The sequence below is a fragment of the Siphateles boraxobius genome, unplaced genomic scaffold (genome assembly GCF_051911475.1).
Source record: "Siphateles boraxobius isolate OS27281-9 unplaced genomic scaffold, OSU_SipBor_1 9, whole genome shotgun sequence".
NCBI classification, from domain to species: domain Eukaryota; kingdom Metazoa; phylum Chordata; class Actinopteri; order Cypriniformes; family Leuciscidae; genus Siphateles; species Siphateles boraxobius.
Window position 1 is genome coordinate 17,000,388 of NW_027509219.1, and position 23,860 is coordinate 17,024,247.

Below are 23,860 nucleotides of genomic sequence, written 5' to 3' on the forward strand. Positions count from 1 at the left end.
AGCTGTGGCGCTTTGGTATGGATTCCTATTGGTCGGTCATGACCTACGTTGTAGTGACCGACTGATAGGGAACGTCTCGGTTACATATGGTAACCCTCGTTCCCTGAAGGAGGGAACGGAGGCGTAGGTCCCGTCGCCACATCTGCTGTCTCCCGCCGGGATGGCAAGCTTATCAGGTTGGCTCCTCAGCTAAAACTGAAGCGCAGCTGATGCAAATGATTGCACACCAATGTGTATTGGCCTGTTTTAGTTTCACTCGAAGTAGATTGCCTCTCTAACGAGATTCCTATTGGTCGGTCACGACCTACGTCTCCGTTCCCTCCTTCAGGGAACGAGGCTTACCATATGTAACCGAGACGTTCTTCAGGCGTGCTTTCTCTGCAAGGGATATTTGTATAACTGTGTTTGTTTGTGAGTGTGTGTGTGGTGGCTGGACGAAAGAGAGCAGGAATGTGTGTATATTCCAGACTGGAAACTTTGTGAATTGGCTCCATCAAAGATGTTCATGTGTAGATAAACCAGAATTTAAATCACATTTGTTTGCTAAACTTATGGGTTAGTACACATGTATTTGTATCTATAGGCCCAATTAAAAACGAATTGTCAGTTGCATATATTCACACTATATTCGTGCTGAATATATGCAATTTTTACAATAATGTAGGAATGTGGAGGAGTCTTGATATATACCTAAAATAATGTAAGTAAAGCACAGACCTTCCTATATTTTTTCTAACCATTTTCAATCTAAGTGGAATAGTGGGTAACACTATTTTACAGTGTCCTTGTTACACATAACACTACTATAATAATAAATTATGCTAATTAGCCTACATGCAATTGTGTTGTAATTAATTACTGTAATTTGACTACTTTTTCATTGCAAAGTAAAGAAAGGAAGTACTCTTTTTCTGTAATTTAATTACAGTTTCTTCTGATGTAATTGCATTAAATACTATATAGACTATAGAACAATTATATATAGTGAAAACAATGGTGAATTCAACCTCAAAATTTACTTAAAAACATGTATAATTACACTGTAACAAGGACACCTTAAAATAAAATGTAACCGTGAAACGTTAAAACGTGACTTAATTGTCGAATCGGAGTTGCAAAAAATGTTATGCAACCTTGCAAAGAGCTGTGGGGTCTGCCCCAATTCATGTCGTGATGATCTTGATAAAGACTGATGTGTAGGTGCGTGGACTTCCCCCTATAGGCAGACACAGAGATGAAAAAAAAAATCAACATGCCTTTAAATAGAACCATTTGTCATTCTGACTGCTGTTATCTGACTGCAACAGTGGCGACGGATCCGCTCGTCGCCTCACCGAACAAATACACTTTATATTCTTTCATACAGTAGGCTATATTCTAGGCTATAGTAAACATGCCTAGCAAGAGAAAGAAGAATAAACGCCGAATGAGAAGAGTGGTGAGTACATTTACTTTCACACTGTTTTTTATTCAGAGTCCTGCAAGCAATGTGATGTTATTTTTACAGCGTCCAAACTGATCCTAGTTTTCTAGTTTGATCTGCCAGCGTTAAATTTAAAAAAATTATTTATGAATTGCTCACATCCCACTTTGTACGATCTCTAATAATTAAAATTTAAAATAAACGATAGCATAATGTATTTTTAGAGTTTCTCCAATTATGTTGTTTATTTGGCATATTATTATTACTACCGTGCCTAGAGGAGTTACATTTAGTAGGATGACGCCATAGGTTTATAATTTTCTGTTCTCAGATTCAGACCATTGGTTCATGTCCATATGAAGAATTAGTTGATTTTTTTCTGAAATTAATTTACTTTTAGTTGATTATTTGAACTATCGATAAATGCAACACATCGAGCAGGGATATATTTTATAGTAGGGGGTGTGTCCCATATAAAAATCCGGGAGAGATACAGCCGAATTGCTCACATCCCACTTTGTACGATCTCTAATAATGGATGGATAGATAGATAGATAGATAGATAGATAGATAGATAGATAGATAGATAGATAGATAGATAGATAGATGTGCAAATATTTTAATTGTGACTTTTTTTCTACGTTAGGGATAGCTGCACTAACATGTGTATTAATAAACATATTGTCTTGAAAAAATGTTGCTTGGATTGTGTATTAGAATTATAATTTTCTGGTTTTATTGCCCCTTCTACACTTCGCCTGATAATAATAATAATAATACCAGAATAAATATCTGTTTCACTTATAGAGTGTTAGTGGTTTGTTTTGTGGTTATTTTTTCTTTGTTCTGTGCAACGAACCAAATCATGCCTTTTGACTCCAACCCCCAAAACTTATAAGGACTTTGTTGATTTTGGCATATCCCTTGTTCCAGTCTGATTCCAAACATGGTTGAAGGCACATTGCTAAAAAGACAGTTGGTCCAGAGACCACCAGAATTCATCTTGCACCGATTGCTTTTGTTTTTAACTGTCACGTTATAAATTCATTGATTTTTATTCATCATTTTCATCATTTAGCTGACGCTTTTATCCAATGCGACTTACAATTGCTATATATTTCAGAGGTGGCACGCCTCTGGAGCAACTAGGGGTTAAGTGTCTTGCTCAGGGACACATTGGTGTCTCACAGTGGATTCGAACCCGGGTCTCTCACACCAAAGGCATGTGTCTTATCCACTGCACCATCAATTTACACCCCAATTTTTAATAAATTGAAAGGTGATTTAGTTTACATTCTGTCATTGCAAAGGAATGTTGCACAATATTGAGCATGCCTCACCACTCTAAGACATATTTGTCCTCTGTGACCAGTGACATAATGAAATACACACAGTTTGTGCATCTGAACACAGAACTCTTTGTTTGAATTTGACAGCAGTTTTTTTAAGTGCATATCATTAAAATCTCACCCTTTTCATTCTGCTTAGCTAGACATGTAACCGATTAATGCTCAGTTGCTGTCCCAAAACCCTGGCATGCAGTCATATCAACAGAACTGCCTTTCACACAAGTACAGAAATAGAGGGGTATCTATTATCTCTCTAGCTGTTAAGCACCCCCCGAGTACTGGAGGGTGAGCGCATTCCAACACGTTTGTTGCTTACCAGCACTTCAAACAGAAGAAACGTCTTTTTAAAGTCAGCTGCCAGAGCCAATTAACTCAATTTTTGCAGCTGTAGGCTCATGCAAATGCATCTTTCAGGTTTTTTTCTGTTTGCGTTAGAATGAACAACTGTGAAGCAATGTGCTTTTTTCCTAAACACCTCCTCTGTTCCCCCAAACGCCAGACTGTTTATTCTGTTATGCTGGCCTGTTTCATGAACTTGGGCCCAAGTTTTGCCTGATTTGGCTTTGTCAGTGTTGATGCTGATCTTCACACATGGTTGCATAATTTGGCCTTAACTGCGCTGGCAACTGTACACCCCATACGTGCACAATGGGTGCTTAAATTCTTTCGAGGCCTATGTAAACCGCACTGGCCAGCCCCTGCTTTTGGATAATGAAGCTGTGAGTGTGATTATAATGCGATTATGGGTCCATTATGATGTGATTAGCATTTTTGTCTGTTCTGTTTAGCCCCATCCAGAGCTCTGAGGGGTGCTGACTCTTCCAACTCGCTTGACTAGACATGTCAGAATCAATTGGATTCAGCCATTTTTTGCCATTACACAGCCAACTTTTGTTAACTTATGTAAGCTCTCAGGGAAGTTGTTAAACCCTGTCTAATACCATTATGTGCTCAACTGAACTAAAGATAAAAATAAATAGGTTCTGATTTCAAATCTCAGCTATTTCTCATAACTTCATTTGTTTTGAGCAGCAGGCCCAGAGAAGGGCCCTGGAGGAACAGTACGCCTCCTCTGGAAAGGGAACGGCAGGAGTGTGTGCTGTCTCTGCCCCAGTTCCTGCAAGGGTTCCAGTGGCTAAAACTCCAGAGAGTCCTGTTTCGGTTCCAATTCCCCTGGCGGTGATCGCTCCAGTTGATGTTCCCGCTGAAGTTCCTCCTGCAGAACCGGTTGTGTTAGACCCTGTTAAAGACGAAGTGGTAAAAGCTGTAGAGGACCTAGGACAAAGCTTACTGGAACCCCCTGCAGAAGAGCCAGCTGTTATTGAGGAAGATGAAAGTATCACCGTTCCAGTATCGGAGGTAATGTGAATGTGAACAACCTTTTTTGAGGTTAATTATATTTGATAATTATAATGCACAGAGAAATTTGTGGGAATTAGCAATCATTACAGTGGACGCAATGTGTCTGTAATTCATCATGCAGATGTTACTGTTGTGACTGATATTAAAGTATGGGCCTGACAGTAATGGCTTCTCACAGTCTGGATGGAAGATGGGGGTGTGGTCAGGTTTACAATGTGGGAGGGGAATATTTTAGTAAGTGAACAGCATGCCTGGAGCCACAGCAGACTGTTCCAAACTGCTGTTTTATTGAAAACAAGATCATAAGATTTTCTGAATCCTGCTTCCTTTTTAGGAACAGTATTTAAACTTGTTGTCATTGAACACCAGTTTGCTTAGTAGGATTTTAACTGGTGGCCTGTGTTGAATATTTGAGATTAGATATCCACACATACTGTGTCTGTAGAGACTCTGCTGTATGTGAGCAGGGCTGCCGATAAGGGGGGACAACTAGACCTTTTGGCCCAGGCTTGAGGGGGGGCCTATAAAGTAATTGTGTAGAATTGAGTAGATTAATCATGAAGTTTTTGTACCATCACGTTTAACGTTGTTCGGCGGATTTTCGTGTCTCAAATCCGGTCATTTCCATAGGAATCCACTAAATCAGGAATTTCACGTGGGGGAAAAATATTTCCCCATGTAGATTTTGCAACAGTTTCAAGTTGGTCACATTAATTTTTCCTCTTTGACCAACAGAAAGCTGCTTGGTTTAAAAATGTGACTTCTGTTTGAGTTGTGCATCATACATTGCTACACTATTGACAAAAATGGACAACATTTACTGAAGAGACTGCAATCAGGCTTGCCCTTTTACACGGACAGATTTTCAGATAATGACCATGAATTAAAAAATGGTTATTGGGAGACTGCCACTGAGAATTATTAGAAACTTGATGCTCATGAAATCTAATTTACCTTTACCATTTATTTTCAAATAGAAGTCTAATCTAACCGAACCCACACTGCAAATGTCGCTATAAACTGCTTAAATCATCTTTACTCAGTTAGATTTTCTAAACTGGAAGTACTTTTTTGTCGGTTCAGTATGCTGTTTCATTATTATGATGCTTTATAAAAACCTGTAATGTAAAATATAAATATTTAAAAGTATATTATTTTATAAATTAAATGCTTTATATTAATATATGTTTTATATATTAAACCAATTCTTTTAAAATGCATTTTCAACATGTTTACTTTTAAGTAGAGCAAGTTCTGCTTAAGAATCTCTCTACTTTCTGTGTTGTGTCTGTGATGGCTCATGTGCGAAGTGCAGATGTCTGTTTTCTGACATTATTGTGCTTACATACATGTACAAATATGCAAGCTGACACTTTTCCCAAACAATACCTTAATATATAGTCACTCCTCAACCTCCTGCGTCTCACCCTCCCCCCTGTTTTTTGAAGAGAAGCCGAGCCTTTAAAGCCCACCCTTCTTTTCCTGTGAGCTCTGCTTCAGCCTCTCCTCTCCCTTCACAGACATCACAAGTGCTTGGGTTGGACATCCACACACTGAGAGTGGCACAGGGGCAGAGCGAGTGAGAAAGACACATACCCTTGCAGTGAGTGTTAGGTTAAGGTCTGAGTTTTTTTACTGGAGTGTCAGATCTGTGTCGCCATGGGGCTCATTCTCAGTTGGCTTCGAGGCCCTCGGGAGCCCTTTGACTTGCTGGATGTCTCTGTGGAAACGCAGGTGAGCTCCCACCTCAATGGATGGAGGCTTGTTGAAGGGGTTTAGCTGATGGAGAAAGAACATTTTGTACTGTCTGTGTCACCCCCCCCCCCCCCCCCCCCCAAATGTTAGACATTGTGGAGGAGGAGCTTAAATATTTTATTTGAGTTTTTCTGAATACACATAGGTGGGTGGAGACAAGGAATGTGCTTAGGTCTAGTTCAAGGCCTAGTCATGCATGCTCTTGAGGGGTTGTGGCACGTTTGATGTATTTGTTGTTAAATTTGAGTGTGCTTTGTAAAATTAGAATTTTTTGAGTTATTTATAATTGCCATTGTTTTGTTTAATTGTTATTTAATCTGTTGAAGAAAGAGAATGTGAAACAGATATCTGACTGAGGGCTCATTTATAACCACGTGCACACATGGTCAGCTTTGAGGAGGCATGGTGGCCAACAGAATCTCCTTTGTCTTTTTTAACAACAATCTTTGTGACAACAGTTGTATGTGTTACTGTGTAAGTCTTTGTGTGATTTACACAATACTTTTAAGTTAAATGACATTCTGTAGATGGAGAATCTATGATGTAAGCATACATTAAACAGAATTTTGTAATGCTTTACCATGGTTATTATAGTTTTGAGTTTAATTCAGTTTTATCTAATTTAGTTTTAATTTTCCCTCTGTTACTGTTAGTTTAATTTTTTTCATAGTTTTCTAGTATTTTTAGGGCTGCCAGAGTTAATATGGTAACTTGTACGTTTTGAAAATATTTAATGCCGTAACACATTCTCAGCTGAGTCTAGGGTTATTGCTGTCTAATGGCATTTTCATGCTTATTTTAATGCATTTTTAATGCATGACACTAAACAAAAATACATTACTCACTTGCATTTAGTTATGTATTAGTGCATTTAGTAGCTTTTATTTCCATTTCAGTTAACCCCTTAGCTGTCATTCCCCTTTTGATAATTGACATTAAAATGCAGTATACAAACCTAAATGGTTGTAATTCAAGAATGCTTTGGAATATAGACCTAAGTTTGGTCTTGTTTTAAAGAAAACAATCAGCAGATTATTACTGAAGTGAAAGCACTTCAAAAAATTAAAGTATGAAAAAGTTATGGAAGTTAAAATTTACAGTAAATCAAATATACTTTATTAATATTTTTTTTTAATATAAAATAAATATTTTACAAAATATTTTTTACTTTAAAATTACTATAAAATGAAAGCTATATATCTAACCAAGTTGTGTTCCAAATTTAAAGTTGATATCACAAAAATTGAAGTTCCCATGAGATTTTGTTTAGGCGTTATACCAAAAATAGCCACCGGGTGCCATTGCATTCCATTGAATTTAATTGTATGCATTCTGCCATAACAAATTAATACATTTCTATCCAAATATCACTTCTGTCACTAAATATGGAACCTTGAGACTCAGACCTTTCTGACAATATGTGTTTTGTCAAGATTAGAACATTTTTGATAATAAATTATGAAAGATGATGCCCAAAAGGGGAGGGGCCTAATAAAAAAATACCGTTTCTATGGTAACGCAACGTCCAATTTCAAAACGGTTTTTACAGGATGAATTCTGAGTTCGTAAGCTTTCAAATGATACCTAATTTATGATAACTACTAAAATATGTGATATAATAATAATAAAAAATTATATATATATATATATAATATATAATATACTTTTTAGGGGACTTTTTACTTTACTTTTTAAAATATAATTTTATCTTTTTTTATTGACAAATACTAGATTTTGTTTTATTATGAACTTTTAGCATTAAAAAAACAAAGTTTCAATTATTAAAAGTGTGTACGTCGACTTTTTGTGACAAAGGTCAGAAACTCCTGTAATGACGTCGATTTTTTGAGGTGCACTCTTGTCATAAATTCATATATTACTGTTCATACAAAATTTGTAAGAAAAAAACAGGGCTAAAATATCTATTCAGGAGTCTTAGACCATTCCAACGATATATAGTTTGTCATGATTAAATTAGGATTTAATAGTAATATTTTGAAGTAAATTTCGGTTGCCCGTATACGGGCAAGTGACAGTTAAGGGGTTAACAAGTTTTTATTTAGTTCCCTATCAGTCGCCCAAGTTTGACGTCACGTCAACGTTACGGCTCCCGTTCCCTCCTTCAGGGATTAGTTACTGAGACGTTTTCATTAATATACACTGTGCTCTATTTTTCTGTATCAATTTTTTTTTTTAAATAATATAATATGTGTATATATAATAGATGAAACTATATAGAACACTTTTTGTGAATTAAATATTTGTGATGGCATTGAAAGATTTGCACAACTGCATTAATTTTTAATCCACTTTTGCTCATATTTCTTAAATTTTAGCCAGTCTCATTACAACCTTTAAGGGTAACTCAACCCCTGGTCAGAGCCTGACTCCACCCATTGGCAATATTTGAAAAATCCCGGAAAAGTGGGCAGAGCCCAGCGGAGGGGGGGCGTGCACCTGAGACCCGCGTCTCTCTGTAGGCAAGGACGTGGTGAGCTGGTGCCTGCTTATGTCACGCAGTACCACAATATCCAATAGGAAAATTCAACTGCAGTAGTCACCGTTCAACATGAAGGGCAGCACTCAGACGTTTTTACACCATATATTGTAGAATTAAAACACTTTATACCCAAATGTCAAAAAATTTACTCAAATCAATGATCAGCATTAATAAAGCCCCAGTCTTACAGATCATTAACTGAAAAAAGTTGTTTTAGGGTTTAGTTACCACTGGCAAAATGGGCTTTCAATAAAACTTGGCTGCCTATACAGTAGCAAATTGATTTTTTAAAAATCAGTTCTACCTGACTAGAGAAAATAGGCAGTGGTCTTCCCTTTTGCCAAATAGGTAGAAAAACTTAAACATCCATAATGCACTGGGCATATTGCTTTCCAAGGCCACTCCCACCAGTCACTCCTACCAGCTATGGATACGCTTACCAGAGTCAAATACCGCCTTGCTTTTGTAGAAAATACTCCTTAGCATATTCCTTATAACTTTTTGTCATAATGGTGTCGACTTTAACCTGGTTGCAAGAATTCAAAAAGTAAACATTTTGCAATTGAAATTCTGAAAAACCTTAGTGTTTGTAGAGAACATTTTAAACTGGATGACTATGAACACAGTGTTTTATGCCAAAATGGAGGGGGAAAAAACTGAAAGAAACTGCCGATCTGTCTGTTCCGCCCAACCCCCTGAAGGAAAACGCTAGTGTGCCATTGTACCGTAATACTGTTTAAAGAGTAGACAAAGTACGATACAATTTTCAGTGATAAACCTACCCTTACAATAACTGTTCTGTTAACAACCCTTTGTCGATCCGACTGTTTGTGGAAAGGGATTCAAAAATGCAGAAGTATAAAAGTAGTTTTGCGTCACCCGAGCCGGCATATTTTTGCTGACAAATAAACGTGAACTTCTCTGTCCAAGTAACACAAAGAATGAGTAAACATTGTTCATTTACATATACTACCGACATTGTAACAATCCAAAGCGGGTTGAAAATCGGCAAATTTACACTTTAAGTGAAGCCCACCGAAAAGAGAAACTTAATTTCCAGCTGATACGAATGGAAGCCATACAAGAAGAAAAAAAAAATCATGCTTTGGTAAAAGTCTAAGTGATGACTTTTTACCCTTAGATGTAAGAGAATTTTATATTATTGCGACAGGTGAAGAACCATCCATGTTAGATATAGATCCGGGTCTCTAAAGACATGGGCAATCATTATTACAAATTCGGGTCTTTAGAGGGCTGGATCTATATCTAACATGGATGGATCTCTACCTGTCGCAATAATATAAAATTCTCTTGATAGTACAGTAACAATTACAGGAGAGTCAAATAAAGCTTTACCTTTTGGAGCTTGGAAGGGTCCAGTTGAGCAGATGTGTTATATCATCATCACTGTCCTCGTCAGAGCTCATTCCCCAGTACATTCAGCATCTGGCTCATATTTGCCATCTCAAACATATTCTCAAAACTATCATTTTCAACATCTTCAAAATCAATATTTTGATTGCTGACAGCTTCTTCACCAGATCCACTATCAAGTGACAGTGAAACTAATATTTGATTGTGTTCAGTACTTGCTCTGCAGTAAATCGCTGATGATACTCCCTATTCTTTTGTTTTCTGCCTGTGGTAAATATGAGTGAAACGTCACTTCATCATTGTGTATCAGACAGTTTAATTGAATTGAATTGCACTTCTTAAGTTATCAAAGATTGAATTATAGTTGTGCAGAAAAAATAAACGCACACACCTTGGGTCGTTAGCGACCCTATACAATGTTTTATAAAAAATTAATAGGAAAACAGGCCCAAGGTATATGCTTAAGGGTTAATGTCATAAATATTACTGCTAAGTGTCTCATGATTATGAGATTAGACTGTATGCCATAAATATGGCTTTTATTTCATTATTTAGAATTGAATGTCATAAAATGTCTTTTAATTCATAATTATGATTTCCCAAACATGACTTCCATAGAAACATGCACTGTACAGTTGCATACATTTCAAATTAAAACAGTGGGAGAACTCAGAACTGTTTGGCACACTTTGTTTCTTAAATTTGCCCTGAAAGTTTTTGTTCTGCTACCACATGGGGCGTTTGGAGCACAGTGTATGTAGAGCGCATCAATATTAAACCTTACTCAATATTTCAACAACACAGCATATGTTTTACTCACATGTTACTCTTTGCTCTACTATAAACATGCATAATTAACATTTAGCATTGTAAATTGTCCCCCTGTTTCTCACCATATGGTAGTGTCACTTTGTCTAAAACAAATTTTTGGTTAGAGAGTCTTGTTGGCATGGTGGCAACTGATATCCCAAATATTATTATTGTCATTATTAAGTATTATAATATAGTTTAAGATACTTTATTGCAGACAATTGTAACACAATTAATCTTTAGTGTGATGTGGAGCTTTACATTTTATGTTTACTGTCCTTTTCAGGCCATATCATCTATAGATGAGCCAGTGTCCATCCCTGCAGAAACTGAGGTATGGTAATATGCTATATCCCATCAGTCCTCAGCAATTCAACCATTATATATCTATCAACACTTTTCCCTTTGGCCATTCACACTAATGGCTGGTAAAGGTGTGTTTCCTAATTACTAGGCCTCCAGTGCAACACCTTACCTTTCAGGGTGCATTTATGTGCCTTTTCTCATAACTTTGCTTTATGAGGTGTAAAGAAAACTTATTAACCGCATTTTTTTATTTTTTTATTAATAAAGACACTAGCTTTACACAAATATCCATGCATATAAAATGCAGATATAAATGAGGCTTTATATTGGGTTAGAAATTAGAAGTTTTTGAATTTACTAAAGGAATCTGTTCTTTCTTTTCTTTTTTTTACTATGACCTTTTCAAAACACAGATCCAGTTTGAGGACACTACACCTGTAGCCACAGAGGTATATATAAATGTGATAATCATTCTTTGTTGGTTTCATACTATATTTACAATATATAATATATAAATATGTATACTTACTAAGATTGTAAGTGCAATACAAAATACAGTTCTGTTGTGTTCAATAAATTATATTACACTACCGTTCAAAAGTTTGGGTTCAGCAAGATTTTTATTTTAATAAATTAATACTTTTATTTAGCAAGAATGTGTGAAATTGATCAAAAGAGACAGTAAAGACTTTTAGATTGTTACAACAAATCTATTTCAAATAAAATAAACAATGATAAGAAATGTTTCTTAAGCACCACATTAGCAAATGATTTCTGAAGGATCACAGGAATAAATTGCATGTTAAAAAATAGGTCAATGAAAACAGGCAGTTTAAATCTTAATATTTCACAATATTACTGTTTTTACAGGGGGGTTTTATCAAATAAATGCGGCCTTATTGAACATAAGCGACTTCTTCTAAAAACTTATTTTTAATGGTAGTGTAAAACCTTGATGTATTGTAATATTTAAAGTACAGGAATTGTATGTGACCATTGTGCTTGTGTGTACATTATGTATTGCATGTTTTTTTGTCTTTATATGATGTTCTTGTACAGACGCATGTTTTAGCTCAACTTGTCGTTGACACCGAGCGTGAAGGTGAAGGTGAGCTTCCTGCTAAGGATCCTGTGTCAGTGCCAGTGCCAGCTAAGGAGCCTGTGGTAGAGGTGCCAGTGCCAGCTAAGGGTCCTGTGGCAGAGGTGCCAGTGCCAGCTAAGGATCCTGTGGTAGAGGTACCAGTGCCAGCTAAGGATCCTGTGGTAGAGATACCAGTGCCAGCTAAGGATCCTGTGGTAGAGGTGCCATTGCCAGCTAAGGGTCCTGTGATAGAGGTGCCAGTGCCAGTGGAGACGGTGCCTACAGCTGAAACTGTTGCTGCAGTTAAAACTGTGACAGAAACAGTTGTAACCGAAGTTGAGCCTGTTGCCGACATCGCAGTGGAAGTCGACGGACATGTTGTCGGGGTTGTGGGAGAGCCTGCCATCGAAGCCGAAGCCGTAACTGTTGAAACTGAGCCTGTTGAAGTCCACAGACTCGCAGAAGTCACGGAGGTGCCTGACACTATACATCTTCATGGCACATTGCAATGGACTCTTTGCATGAGTTAATTTGCATGCACAACAGGTGACTTTGTCTTGTCAGTTCTGTGCACTTGTTTGGATAATTGGGCATGACATGAGCCTCACTCTTCCCATTCTTTTTTAATTCCCTTGGTCAGTTCGGTCCATGTTTTTCAGGCACACTAAACTAACTAGTGCTAGCAAATAGCAATTTTTTAAATATGTTTCTCCTCCTTTTCTACAGGATGTACATGTAGAGCCTGAACCAGAAGAGTTTCCAGTGGTAAGTTCATTTGATTTGAATTTTTTTTTTTTTCTGCATTTTTGGGAAAAGTTCAGCCAAAAAGATTGGCAAATTCTGTCATTGTTAACTGTGAGGAACCAGAAGTAGGGGCGATTTCTGAATCCATTTGGGGGAAGTTTCCAAATTTACAAATCCACAGTTTGGATTAAAGCGTCTGCAAAATCAATAAACGTAAAAGTAAATCCAAACAGTGAGACAGAGAGGCATAGTCGACGAGGCAGGTAAAAGTCCAGTAACATGTGGAACAGCCCAGCCATGCAAACAAAACAGAATAATAATCCACAAAACATGCACAAAGGTAATGGAATGAGAATAAAAACAGCAGGCAATGAAAACGCTTGGTAAGGCAGTGTGAAAACTAGCAATACTTCACATTGGATTCAGGCAAGGCAAGGCTTTAAAGGCCTTTTAGCTTTTAGTATGAATATATTAGCCTTAAGGTTATGAATAAGCTGGTGTGTTCCAAAACAATGACAAAATTCACATTTAGGAGATATAAGCGTTCAAGATACAGTCTCTCATTTCCGCTGAAATGGATCACAGATTTTTATGACATCACCACGGACTTCAGCTTCTCATCACATCTTCTGTCCAATCAAATAATCTCTAGAATGTAAGGCGCCCTGCCCCATATGCTATAAATACCACCTGGCCAAAGCAACCGTTGACCCATCACGGAGCAATATGGGTTGGAGATGTATGTTCGGTTGCTCAAACGCTCGAGTTTTATTACGTTTAAAAAGTGTATGCTGGTTAAGAATGAAATTACCAGAATTTATTCACACCTCTACTATTGAATCCAACGTATCTTCAGCGCTCGGATTCACTTCCAAGGTGCTGTCAAGTACGACTTGAAGTCTGTGAGGTAAACTAAACGCTATTGGCTATGTGAAAAGGGGGAGGAGCCATTCAATATGTCCTGCCTTAGCTTCCTGTTTCCATCATACAAAGCTGCACGTTCCAAGGCACTTCAGTAGGCCTTTAATGACAAACAGGAGACATAGAATAAATGGTACATGGTCAGTATTCGTGAGAGGGCTCCCTCTGGTGGCCGGGTGAATGGCCCCCTAATGTCGTTCTAAACCTGTACACTACACTGAACACTAGGCCTTCATGATTAATCGCAATTTACATGAAATCGCACTTAAACCGATTTGGGTTATAGCGATTATGAAATCTCAAAGGCTTGCGATTATTTTTTTATGCGCAGCTTGTCATTGATATATGGCTCTGTAAACGCTGCTCCATCTGAAAGCACTGTGAGTTTGAGTCACTTATAACGTGCATTTGAAAAAACAACACGCGTCAAACATGAGAAGCATTTATAAACCTCGTCCAACAAAAGACAACATTTAATAACATGCTTTTACTCCAAACTCACTTCATAACTACAGTTGAGCATCCTTCTATGAGATGATGTGGCTTCTTACACAGAATAAGGCAGTCGTGTGTTTTTTAGTCATGTTTAATCAATCAAAGCATTTCAATCTTCTGTTTATTCAGCTACAGCGATAGTATGATGCCGATAGGGATTTCCTGGAATGAGGTGTGTTATTGTACTTGGCGGGCGTGTCTGTGTGAGAGCGCCCTCTGGCGTTCAGATGGAGCAGCATTTACTACCGATCAGCCATGCTGCACTGACAAGCTGCGAATAAAATAATCGCAGCCTTTGCCAAATCGCGTGCGGTTTCATTGTGATTAATCGTGCAGCCCTACTGTAAACTAGACTTCTTACTCAGTATTTTTGTTTTGTTTTCCAGTACAAATATCTAAAGGCCCGTCCACACCAAGGACGATAACTATAATGATAAAGATATAGTTCTAAAAAAAAATCTACATATAAAAGAATAGCAGAGTCCACACCACAACTATAACGATAACGGCACAGAGAAAAGATATCGTTGAAATCACTTTCAGATTGATTTTTTTCAGCCGATGAATGATAACAACATCGAAAGCCAATCAGAATCCATTCCACTTAAGAGAACTTTGGATTTAAAGCAGCTGACGTCAAACCTGCAGCACGTGCTTGGAATAAAATGAGAATTATCATTTGTTGGTTTGGACTCTAATAAAGTTATCATTATGGTTGTATAATCGTTTTTTGGTATGAATGGGCCTTAAACATTCTTAAATCAAGATGGATTAATTAAAGGTGCTCTAAGCGATTTTGGGTGACGTCACTTCTTGTTGACGTTGGAAGTATTGTCAAACAAAACGGAGCCTAGCTAGACCCTCCCTCCTCCTCATCCGCGTACTAACCCCCCAAATCATGGGTGTCGGAACTATTGTATATGGGTGGGACAAGACCCACCCACTTTTTAAGACCAATGATATTGGACCCACTCACTTCTCCCGTCTCTAATTCAGCGCATATGGCTGTTCACTCTTCAGAGCGACGTCAGTCAAATCCATTCCACTTGAGAAAAGCCCTAATAAATTTAACTCCATTCCGCGTTTTAGATACTGCGTTGATTTCCACGCTGCTGCTCAAATCTATTCCACCTGGTTCATTCAGAGTCCCACCAAACACTTATTTTTCAGGCCAGACGAGCCAATGCGCATGTGCTGTCCCAAGCGCGAGTCTCAGGTTCCTATGGGAACCGGAGCTTCTAACAGTTAGAATTCAGATCATACTAAGTTTAAAATGTTTAAATAGACCAAATCAAGTAGTAATTAATTAATGTAGCCTATATGAATCTTAGTTGATTATTGGATATTAAAGCTGGTTTGGTTGCTGAGACGGAGACGCGCAGAGATGGCAATAAACGCGCTGTTTGATTTGTGACCGTGCTGTGCTTATTCCATTCATTCGAGTAGCCTATCAGATTGTACAAGGCTTACATCATTTAAATATACATACAATAATATACGATATCATATCGTAGAACATGTAGTAGCCTATTTGAGTTGATATTACTCTTGCCAAGCTTTGATTTCTGAGAGATGCACGCATAGACGGATTTGCGTTCGTTTCATTTTACTCTCACTCATTCACTTCACTCATTATTGCATAGAGATTTTAAAAAAGGTATTTGGCTTCGGGAACATACGGAAGCCCTGAACCGCAACGTAATAAAAAAGAAAAGAAAATCGGTAAAACAAATTCTAGCATTTTTAGAATAAAGTCGAAATGTTTTGAGATTAAAGTCGAAATATTTCGAGATTAAAGTCTCGAAAATCCCCGCACTTTTTACTACGGAGCCCGGGAAGTCACCCGTGGGAGAAAAAAAAAATCCGTGCATGGCGACGGTTTTGCAATCCGTCCCCTCAGTTAATAAACTGTGGGCTACTCACGAACTGTTCCCTCGGTTTAACAAATCGTGCCCAAGGATTAATAAACCGTACGCTTTCTAGTTTCTAATCCGCGCTCTCAGATTTGTAAACCGTGCCTTCAGTTTTGGCAATCTGTAGCCTACCCACAAATGCATAAACCGCGCATGCTTTCAATCTGTTCCCACGGGTTTGTAAACATGGATTTGTGGTCCCTCCCTCAGTCTATGCCCTCTGATTCAACCAGGCCTCCTGTTTGCGGGATGCTTTAAACTTTATTTTTCAAAATGGATAATTTCCTGAATTTTTTAAAAAAACGATTAAGGTAGCCTATTTAGGCTACATATTTAAAAAACACTTTTATCCAACCCGATTTACAAAAAAGGAACAATGCACTTTGTCAAATGTCAGTCATACAGGTTAGACAATAATAATAAAGGGCTAAGATTATCACAAATACACACAAGATTTTGACGCAAATCATTCAATCGTCTTCTCTATTCCAAAATATTCCACCATTATTGCGGAGCGCGAGCTGCATGACATGGAGGCGCCGGAGCGATCACTTGCATTCTCCTATCAACAACAGTGAAACAACTTAAAATACTACATAATTTCTGGTCATACAGAAAAGAATAATACATCAATCGCATCCACTTTTATTTGTGTAAACTCACAGGGGTGGTAAAAGTACTCAAAAATTATACTCGAGTAAAAGTATATATACCTAAATAAAAAATGACTCCAGTAAAAGTGGAAAGTCCTCCATTCAAACATCACTTGAGTAAAAGTACAAAAGTATCCGATTTAAAACGTACTTAAGTACCGAAAGTAAAAAGTAAATATTCAAACTGTAAATATTAATAACTAAACAGATCAATTGTTTTGGGAGTGATATGCAATGTTTTAATTGAACAAATTATTCGATGCTGCAATTAAGAATTTGTTAGATTTGCAATCAGTCAAGAGACAATGAAGCACCTTGCATCAATTCTAAACAATTTCATTAAGTTTAGTGACAGCATATTATGGTGCAATGACTGGTAGGCCATTCTTTGATACAAATTTTACAATTTCAATTCAATTATTGTGGTTTGATTCCGATCTTGATTCAATATAGATTCATTTTGATAAATATTTGGTACAGTAGATACATGTTAATTTTTAAATTAAGAAAAACTCACCTAATTCTGTAAACATAGGCTACAGAGAGCCCTGTTAACTGGTATTATTACATGTTACAAATACATGTGATTTTTATTATAATAACAACTTTATAATATTTTAATGATATAAGTAAAAGATATAATAAATATATAGTGCACATATTTAGCAAAATACTAATTTATACTAATATTAAATATATTATAAAATACTAATTTTTCTAGCCAACTAACGTGCTATGGTCATTAATTTTTTTTTTTTTTTGGAGGTAGCCTAAATGTAACGTTATGTGACATATTGTTCTCCAGCTGTTTTACTGACCTCTTTCTGCGGTTGAAAAACACTGATTTATTGATATTATGTATAAGGTATATACATTTCGGTAAGTTGTACTGTATCTTTCAACATAGGCTACCTATTATTGTTCATTTGTGTTTAATTACAATTAACTAGTAGTAAAGATATTAACGGCACCCTGCATAGCAGGCGCTATCGGTCACGTCACATTTAAAAGCTCCAAAACGGTATTTATTGTTTGAACTTCGTAATAAAATTGACAGAATCTGAGAGCTGAGAATTTATTTCATATCAAAAGTAACCCACTCTGTCCTGTCTGTCGGTGTCAATTTCCTCTTTGCTTCGCGATTTTCTCTGCGTGAGAAAATGGATGTGTGTCGTGAGAGCGTTTGGAAAGTGTCGATTGCGTGAGTCTGAATGAGTGAGAGTTGGCAGCTCTGGAATAGACATGTAACATAACATTAGCTGCATCAAACAGAAGATGTGCAAGATACAGTGTGAGCGGGAATCTCTGGGTCATTGCTGGGCAGAGCTGCACCTTCACCTGTTTCTGCGGTCATCTTCCACAATGGCGAACTGACTGCTATGTGAGCTTATGCTGGCAAAGAGCTTGTGCGTTCTTTTTTCAAAATAAAACCAAGTTTTTCATTGGTTTGGAAAGCCAGTGTATTAAATACGTGGAGCAGGCATGGGGAAATGTAATGGAGTAAAAAGTAAACTTTGTCTTCAATATTGTAGTGGAGTAAGAGTAAAAGTAGATGCAAATAAAACATACTCAAGTAAAGTACAGATCCCCGAAAAAAATACTTAAGTAAAGTAACGAAGTATTTTTACTTCGTTACTTACCACCACTGTAAACTCACAATAACAAGAAAACGTTGTGCTTTTGTAAAATAAAATAAAACAATCAGGGCGCGCTTTCATGTTCTCGGTGAACTGAAGTGCATCTCATAAATCAACTGAAAAACAACGTATACTACTAGCCTCACATACATGAGAAGTATACCTATATAAAGCTTGAAATTTCCACTTTTAAATTAACAAATTCGAATCGACAGCAAATACCATCTGATTATGTAGTAATCCGTATGAATTGTGCATCTCTCTCTAAAGGCGGCGGCGCATCCGCTTTATATTGGAGATGGAGATATGTTTGCAGTCGACACTGATTTAGAAAACATTACTTCATTAATAAACAATTAAAATGCCTCGTTATTTTTTTAAACACATTTATTATCATTAGCCTGCTTTATCGGACAGATTTATGCAAGTCGTTGAGCGCGGGATTGGCTATATTCGTCCATTAATATAAACGAGTGATTAGTCGACTAATTATTATTATTAAATGAATGACTACTCGTCGACTAGAAAAATCTTTAGTCTATTTCAACTCTAATCAATACATTTAGCTTACATTATTTACTTAATAATTAGTATCCAGCTCTTTATATTAAATTAGTTTTTAAGGTGACAATCCTTTATACACGTGACGATTGTACTGTATCTTGATGATTCTTGTATTGTATTGTTTCTGGTTCATTCAAAGGAAATGTCAATTTTTCTGTCCCAAGCCTTTACAGAAATATTACACTTGAAAAACACTTTAGGGTTACAAATTCTTTATATTTTAAAATAGGCCTAAATAAATAAATAAATAAAACATAATCTCCTTATTTGTTGCATTATTATTATTTTTCTGTAACTCTGAATACATGTGCTGAAAATAAGAGAAATAATATTTCATAAAAACCTTTAATATTGCCAAAGAAGTAAGGTAACACCAGTGACAAAAAAAAATTGTACATGCAGTCTTTAAATAAATGAATAAAAAATATTTAAAAAATCATTAAGCTGTCATTTATATGTATTCATAAAGTCAAAGGGTAATCTAATAATGTGGTATAAGTTTAAATGTTAGAAAAATAAATACATTTTAAGACATCTTGCCAGATCAAAAGTGGACCCATCTTCTGTTATAAAGATGAAGATTGACATTGTTAATAAAAAATTTAAAAATAAACAACTTTCTGTTAGATGTGTTTTGAATACATTTTGTATTTTGTATAATGATATCTCTATAGGTAAGGTATATTAACAAAAAATATTATATAGGCTATATCATATATAAAACTTAACATATGCCTATATAGGCTATATTTTTTAAAAAGGGCCTCATTGATTAATTTTGCCTGGGGCCCCCACGTGGTGTTCACCTCACCCCATTCCCGCAACAATTGAGAATCTCTTTAAGCAGTTAAGAAATTTTTTCATGTATTCCACTTAATAAACAATATACAATAATGATTCGTTAACAACGTACCGCTTTGTGTTCTTCTAAAATGGGGGCGGGCCACAAATCCATGAGTAAAACGGACGACTTTATTCTCGTAGTGTCTTTCAACTTTATTCTCGTAGTGTTTGAACTTCATTCTCGTAGTGTTTCGACTTTATTCTTGTTGTGTTTCGACTTTATTCTCGTAGTGTTTCAACTTTATTCTCGAAATATTTCGACTTTAATCTCGAAATATTTTGACTTTAATCTCGAAATGCTATAATTTTTTCAGTTTTTTTTTTTTTTTTTTTTTTTACGTTGCGTAGCAACACCCCTAATGTACTCCAGTAAAATAAAGAAATCTGGAAGATGACCCACCCACATTTTTTTTTGCTTCCGACGCCCATGCCCCAAATCCTTCTTGTCGGTTATTGGCTGGAACAGTTTGTTATGTTTTGTGGTGCGGGTTAGCCCAGTTTGTTTTTGTTGCTGTTTGTGTCTGCATAGACCGCGTTTTTTTACAGTGTGTTCAGGGGACAGGCAGCTAGCGGATAGTGAGAAGATGTTTGCTGTATGTGACAAAAAATGTTTTGGCCAAAAAAAAAAACGTGTGACATCGCTTAGAGCACCTTTAAGAAGCAAAATGACACCCAATGTTATTTTCTATATCAAATGTATCAAAATTAAGTTAGTTTTTGCTTAAAACAAGAAAAATTATCTGTCAATAGGGTCAGAAAAATAATCGTTTTATCTTTGAATTAAGTTTATTCTTCTGACATTGATATTTATACTGGATCTGCATAATAAAAGTCAGAGGGGCACAATGTTGTTTTGGGCCCAACCGACTTTTTACTGTAGGGACAAAAAACAGCTAAAACATTCTTCAAAATATCTTAATTTGAAACAAGAAAGTAATTACTGTAAAACTTTCTTCTGTGGAACATAAAAGCAGATATGTCTAATTGTTTTTGTCTATACAGTGGAAGTCAAAGGGGCCTATGTTGTTTTGGATCACATTGATTTTTACTGTATGGACAAAAAGTATTCCTCAGAATATTCTTCTGAAACATTTTTCAAAATATCTTATTTTCTGTTCTGTAGAAGAAAATCAGTCATACAGATTTGGAACAAGTAACATGATGGTGATTAAAAATGGCAGATTTTGTGTGTGTGTGTGTGTGTGTGTGTGTGTGTGTGTGTGTGTGTGTGTGTGTGTGTGTGTGTGTGTGTGTGTGTGTGTGTGTGTGTGTGTGTGTGTGTGTGTGTGTGTGTGTGTGTGTGTGAACTATCCATAAAGTAAAATGTTCCTTTGTAGTGGTGAAGAATTCACTTTAAGAACATTGCACTTCAATAACATTTGCAATGCATGCCAAGGGCCATAAAAAAATAACGTGCATTCTTTTCATTAGGAAGCTGCAGTACCTACAGAAGCTTTAGTGGAACCAGAGCCTGAGCAGCAGCAGCACACAGTCCCATTGGAGGAACCTACGGTATAAAACTACTTTTTATTAACTCCTTTTGTGGGATCATCTCAAGCATTTCTGCTCAGAATCCTTTTAGATTGAAGTTTAATTTTAAACATGGTCTTTTGCCCTCGGGTTTTCACATGCTGAAGCCTTCGGTCGAGTCCACTGGTGACCCCATCGCTGAAGAATTAGTTGTGAACAAGACAGTCGTAGCTGTTGCCACAACTGTTGCAGAGGAACAGGTGAGCAGTTGGACACACCTACAATGTGCACATCAGGCGTCAAATTCTATTACCTACTTGGATGGATCTAAATAGAAAATATGGCCTTTTCCCATAGATTCCTGAAACAACAACAGATGCCCCTGAGGTTCCATCAGAGACACTGGCAGAAACGATTCCTGCTCCTGAGCCTGTGCCTGTAACAAAGGAGATTATACAAGTGAGCTTTTAACTTTTAAAATGGTTAACATGACTGCATACACACACACACACACATACATAAATAAATATATAAATATAATGTATTTTTTATGTAAAAACAGAAATATTGTGAAATATTATTAAAGAAAATTCTATTTGAATATATTTTAAAATGTAATTTATTCAGCATAATTACCCCAGTCTTCAGTGTCACATGATCCTTCAGAAATCATTCTAATATGCTGATTTGGTGATCATGAAACATTTTAGTTATTAGCTAATAGCAATGTTGAAAGTGGTTGTGCTGCTTAATAATTTTGGGGAACCCCTGATAGTTTTAGTGTCAGGATTCTTTAATTAATAGAAAGTTCTAAAGAACAGCATTTATATGAAATCTTCTGTAACATCATAATCTTCTTTACTGTAATTTAACTTAATGTATCCTTGCTGACTAAAACTATTAATTTCTTTAAAATATTTTTTTTACTGGCCCCAAACATTTGAATGGCAGTGTGCATAATTTGAGGATGAAAATTTAAAAACAAGTTGAAGAAAAAAGACCTGAATGTTAGGGGGGAGAATTTTCCAAATGAGCTCCAGTTCCTCAAACGACAGTCTTGACTGCAATCACTCTAAATTGCTGATAAACATAATTTGAAGCTTTTTGTGTTTTAGTGTTCTCGAACTATAAAATTCAATATATATATATATATATATATATATATATATATATATATATATATATATATATATTTCAGGCTCAAGATGAATTTATGGCACAAGTAGAAACTGAAACCATAAAGGTATTCTTCCCTCAGTATTTTATTTATTTTCATCCTTTTGTTGTTTAAAATACAATGTTACCATCACTACACCAATAAATAGTATTTGTTTTAGTTAATGTTGTTTCTTATTTACATAGGACTTGGCAGTGACTGGTAGCCTAACTGTGGATGCCATCAATGGATGTCTGGGAGCTACTGAAGTTGCAATTGAAGGTTAAAATGCCTATGGTGAGGATGAGAAGCTCTTAAATAATTTGAATACATTTAAACATGAACAAATGAAATAAGGCTCATGAGCCAAGGGAACAATAAAACATCTGTTGTCTTTGTTTTACAGTTGGCTGAAACGTCATGAAACATTGCAAAGTGCCTTAATGTGCTGATCGTCATCTAAAATATGACACGGTTGTGTGGCTGTTCTTCGCTGGTGGAGTTTTTCCGAGCTTCTAATATTCTTCAGTTTCCATATGCATGTACAGTAGATTTGCAGGTGTTATGCATTGCATACTTAGTAAAGTAAAATGAAGGGGTGTTGCAAATTTTTCTGTTTTTACTTGGATAATTTTATAATGGGGAATGAATACTAGTTGTATTTTTTTTTTCAATAGTGCACAATTTCATACTATACCATCTTCTGTGCCCCTCAACCATTCACATGTGCCTTTCTCCACATGACAAATAAAGGGAGTTTGAAAAACGTTTTGTCTCCCCCAAAAAATTTTGCATGCATTTAGTTTGAAAATACAGATTAAATATGTCATGCGCCTATTGAAACTGTATGGGATGCAAAATCTTGACTTATAAAGTGAAGTAAAATAGGTCAACTTTATGGTAATGAGCTAAGCAGTTCAACGGCAAACAATCGGAATGTAGAAGCAAAATAGAGGAGAGGTTGATCATTTGAATTTGATAAGAAGGCGCGCAACACTATTTATAAGCAACATTTTCGCACTAGAACACTTGTTTTTCAGCAGGAATGCAACGTAATGACGAACGCAGTTGCCCAGCCCTGTTTGTTTGAACCGCGAGAGGCGTCAATTGCCATCATTACGTTGTGAAATCAAGTTCAAGGGTTTTGGCCTACTCTTTTGGCGTAAATCGATGCGTATGGGCGTCTGCCGGAAGCTAGTTATTATAGTCGATAAAGTTTTAAATATGGATATTTTTCTTACACGAACGCCTCCACAGAATCGTGTCGAGCAATTACATCATGAATAGATGCGCTTTAATGGACTTCCAAAGTCATACAGCCATTCACTCCCATTATGAAGCTTGGAAGAGCCAGGACATATATATATATATATATATATATATATATATATATATATATATATTCGTTCGGGTCACATGACGTCACTGTAGCTTTGCGCCGCCATCTGGACGACCGACGGTGTCAGTAATGTCTGCAGTATGTTGTGCAGATTATTGGATTTAT

General features: G+C 36.4%; 1 protein-coding gene across 4 annotated transcripts; it reads left to right on the forward strand.

The window, feature by feature from the left end:
* The first annotated feature begins 1,155 nt into the window (after positions 1–1,155).
* Positions 1,156–23,123, forward strand: LOC143732043 (uncharacterized). 4 transcript variants are annotated; one of them, XM_077222717.1, is made up of 12 exons: positions 1,156–1,438; positions 3,561–3,675; positions 3,805–4,131; positions 10,860–10,907; positions 11,293–11,328; positions 11,939–12,433; positions 12,687–12,725; positions 21,162–21,242; positions 21,368–21,460; positions 21,558–21,659; positions 22,563–22,653; positions 22,763–23,123. In XM_077222717.1, exons 2-11 carry the CDS (start codon positions 3,613–3,615, stop codon positions 22,641–22,643), a joined length of 1,365 nt encoding a protein of 454 aa, XP_077078832.1. In that variant the 5' UTR covers positions 1,156–1,438; positions 3,561–3,612; the 3' UTR covers positions 22,644–22,653; positions 22,763–23,123. The 4 variants fall into 4 exon arrangements, with proteins under 4 accessions (XP_077078832.1, XP_077078833.1, XP_077078830.1 ...); XM_077222715.1 differs by lacking the exon at positions 3,561–3,675 and adding an exon at positions 22,399–22,443 and having other exon boundaries at positions 1,221–1,438; XM_077222716.1 differs by lacking the exon at positions 11,293–11,328 and adding an exon at positions 22,399–22,443 and having other exon boundaries at positions 1,299–1,438; positions 22,763–22,888.
* Positions 23,124–23,860: the final 737 nt, after the last annotated feature.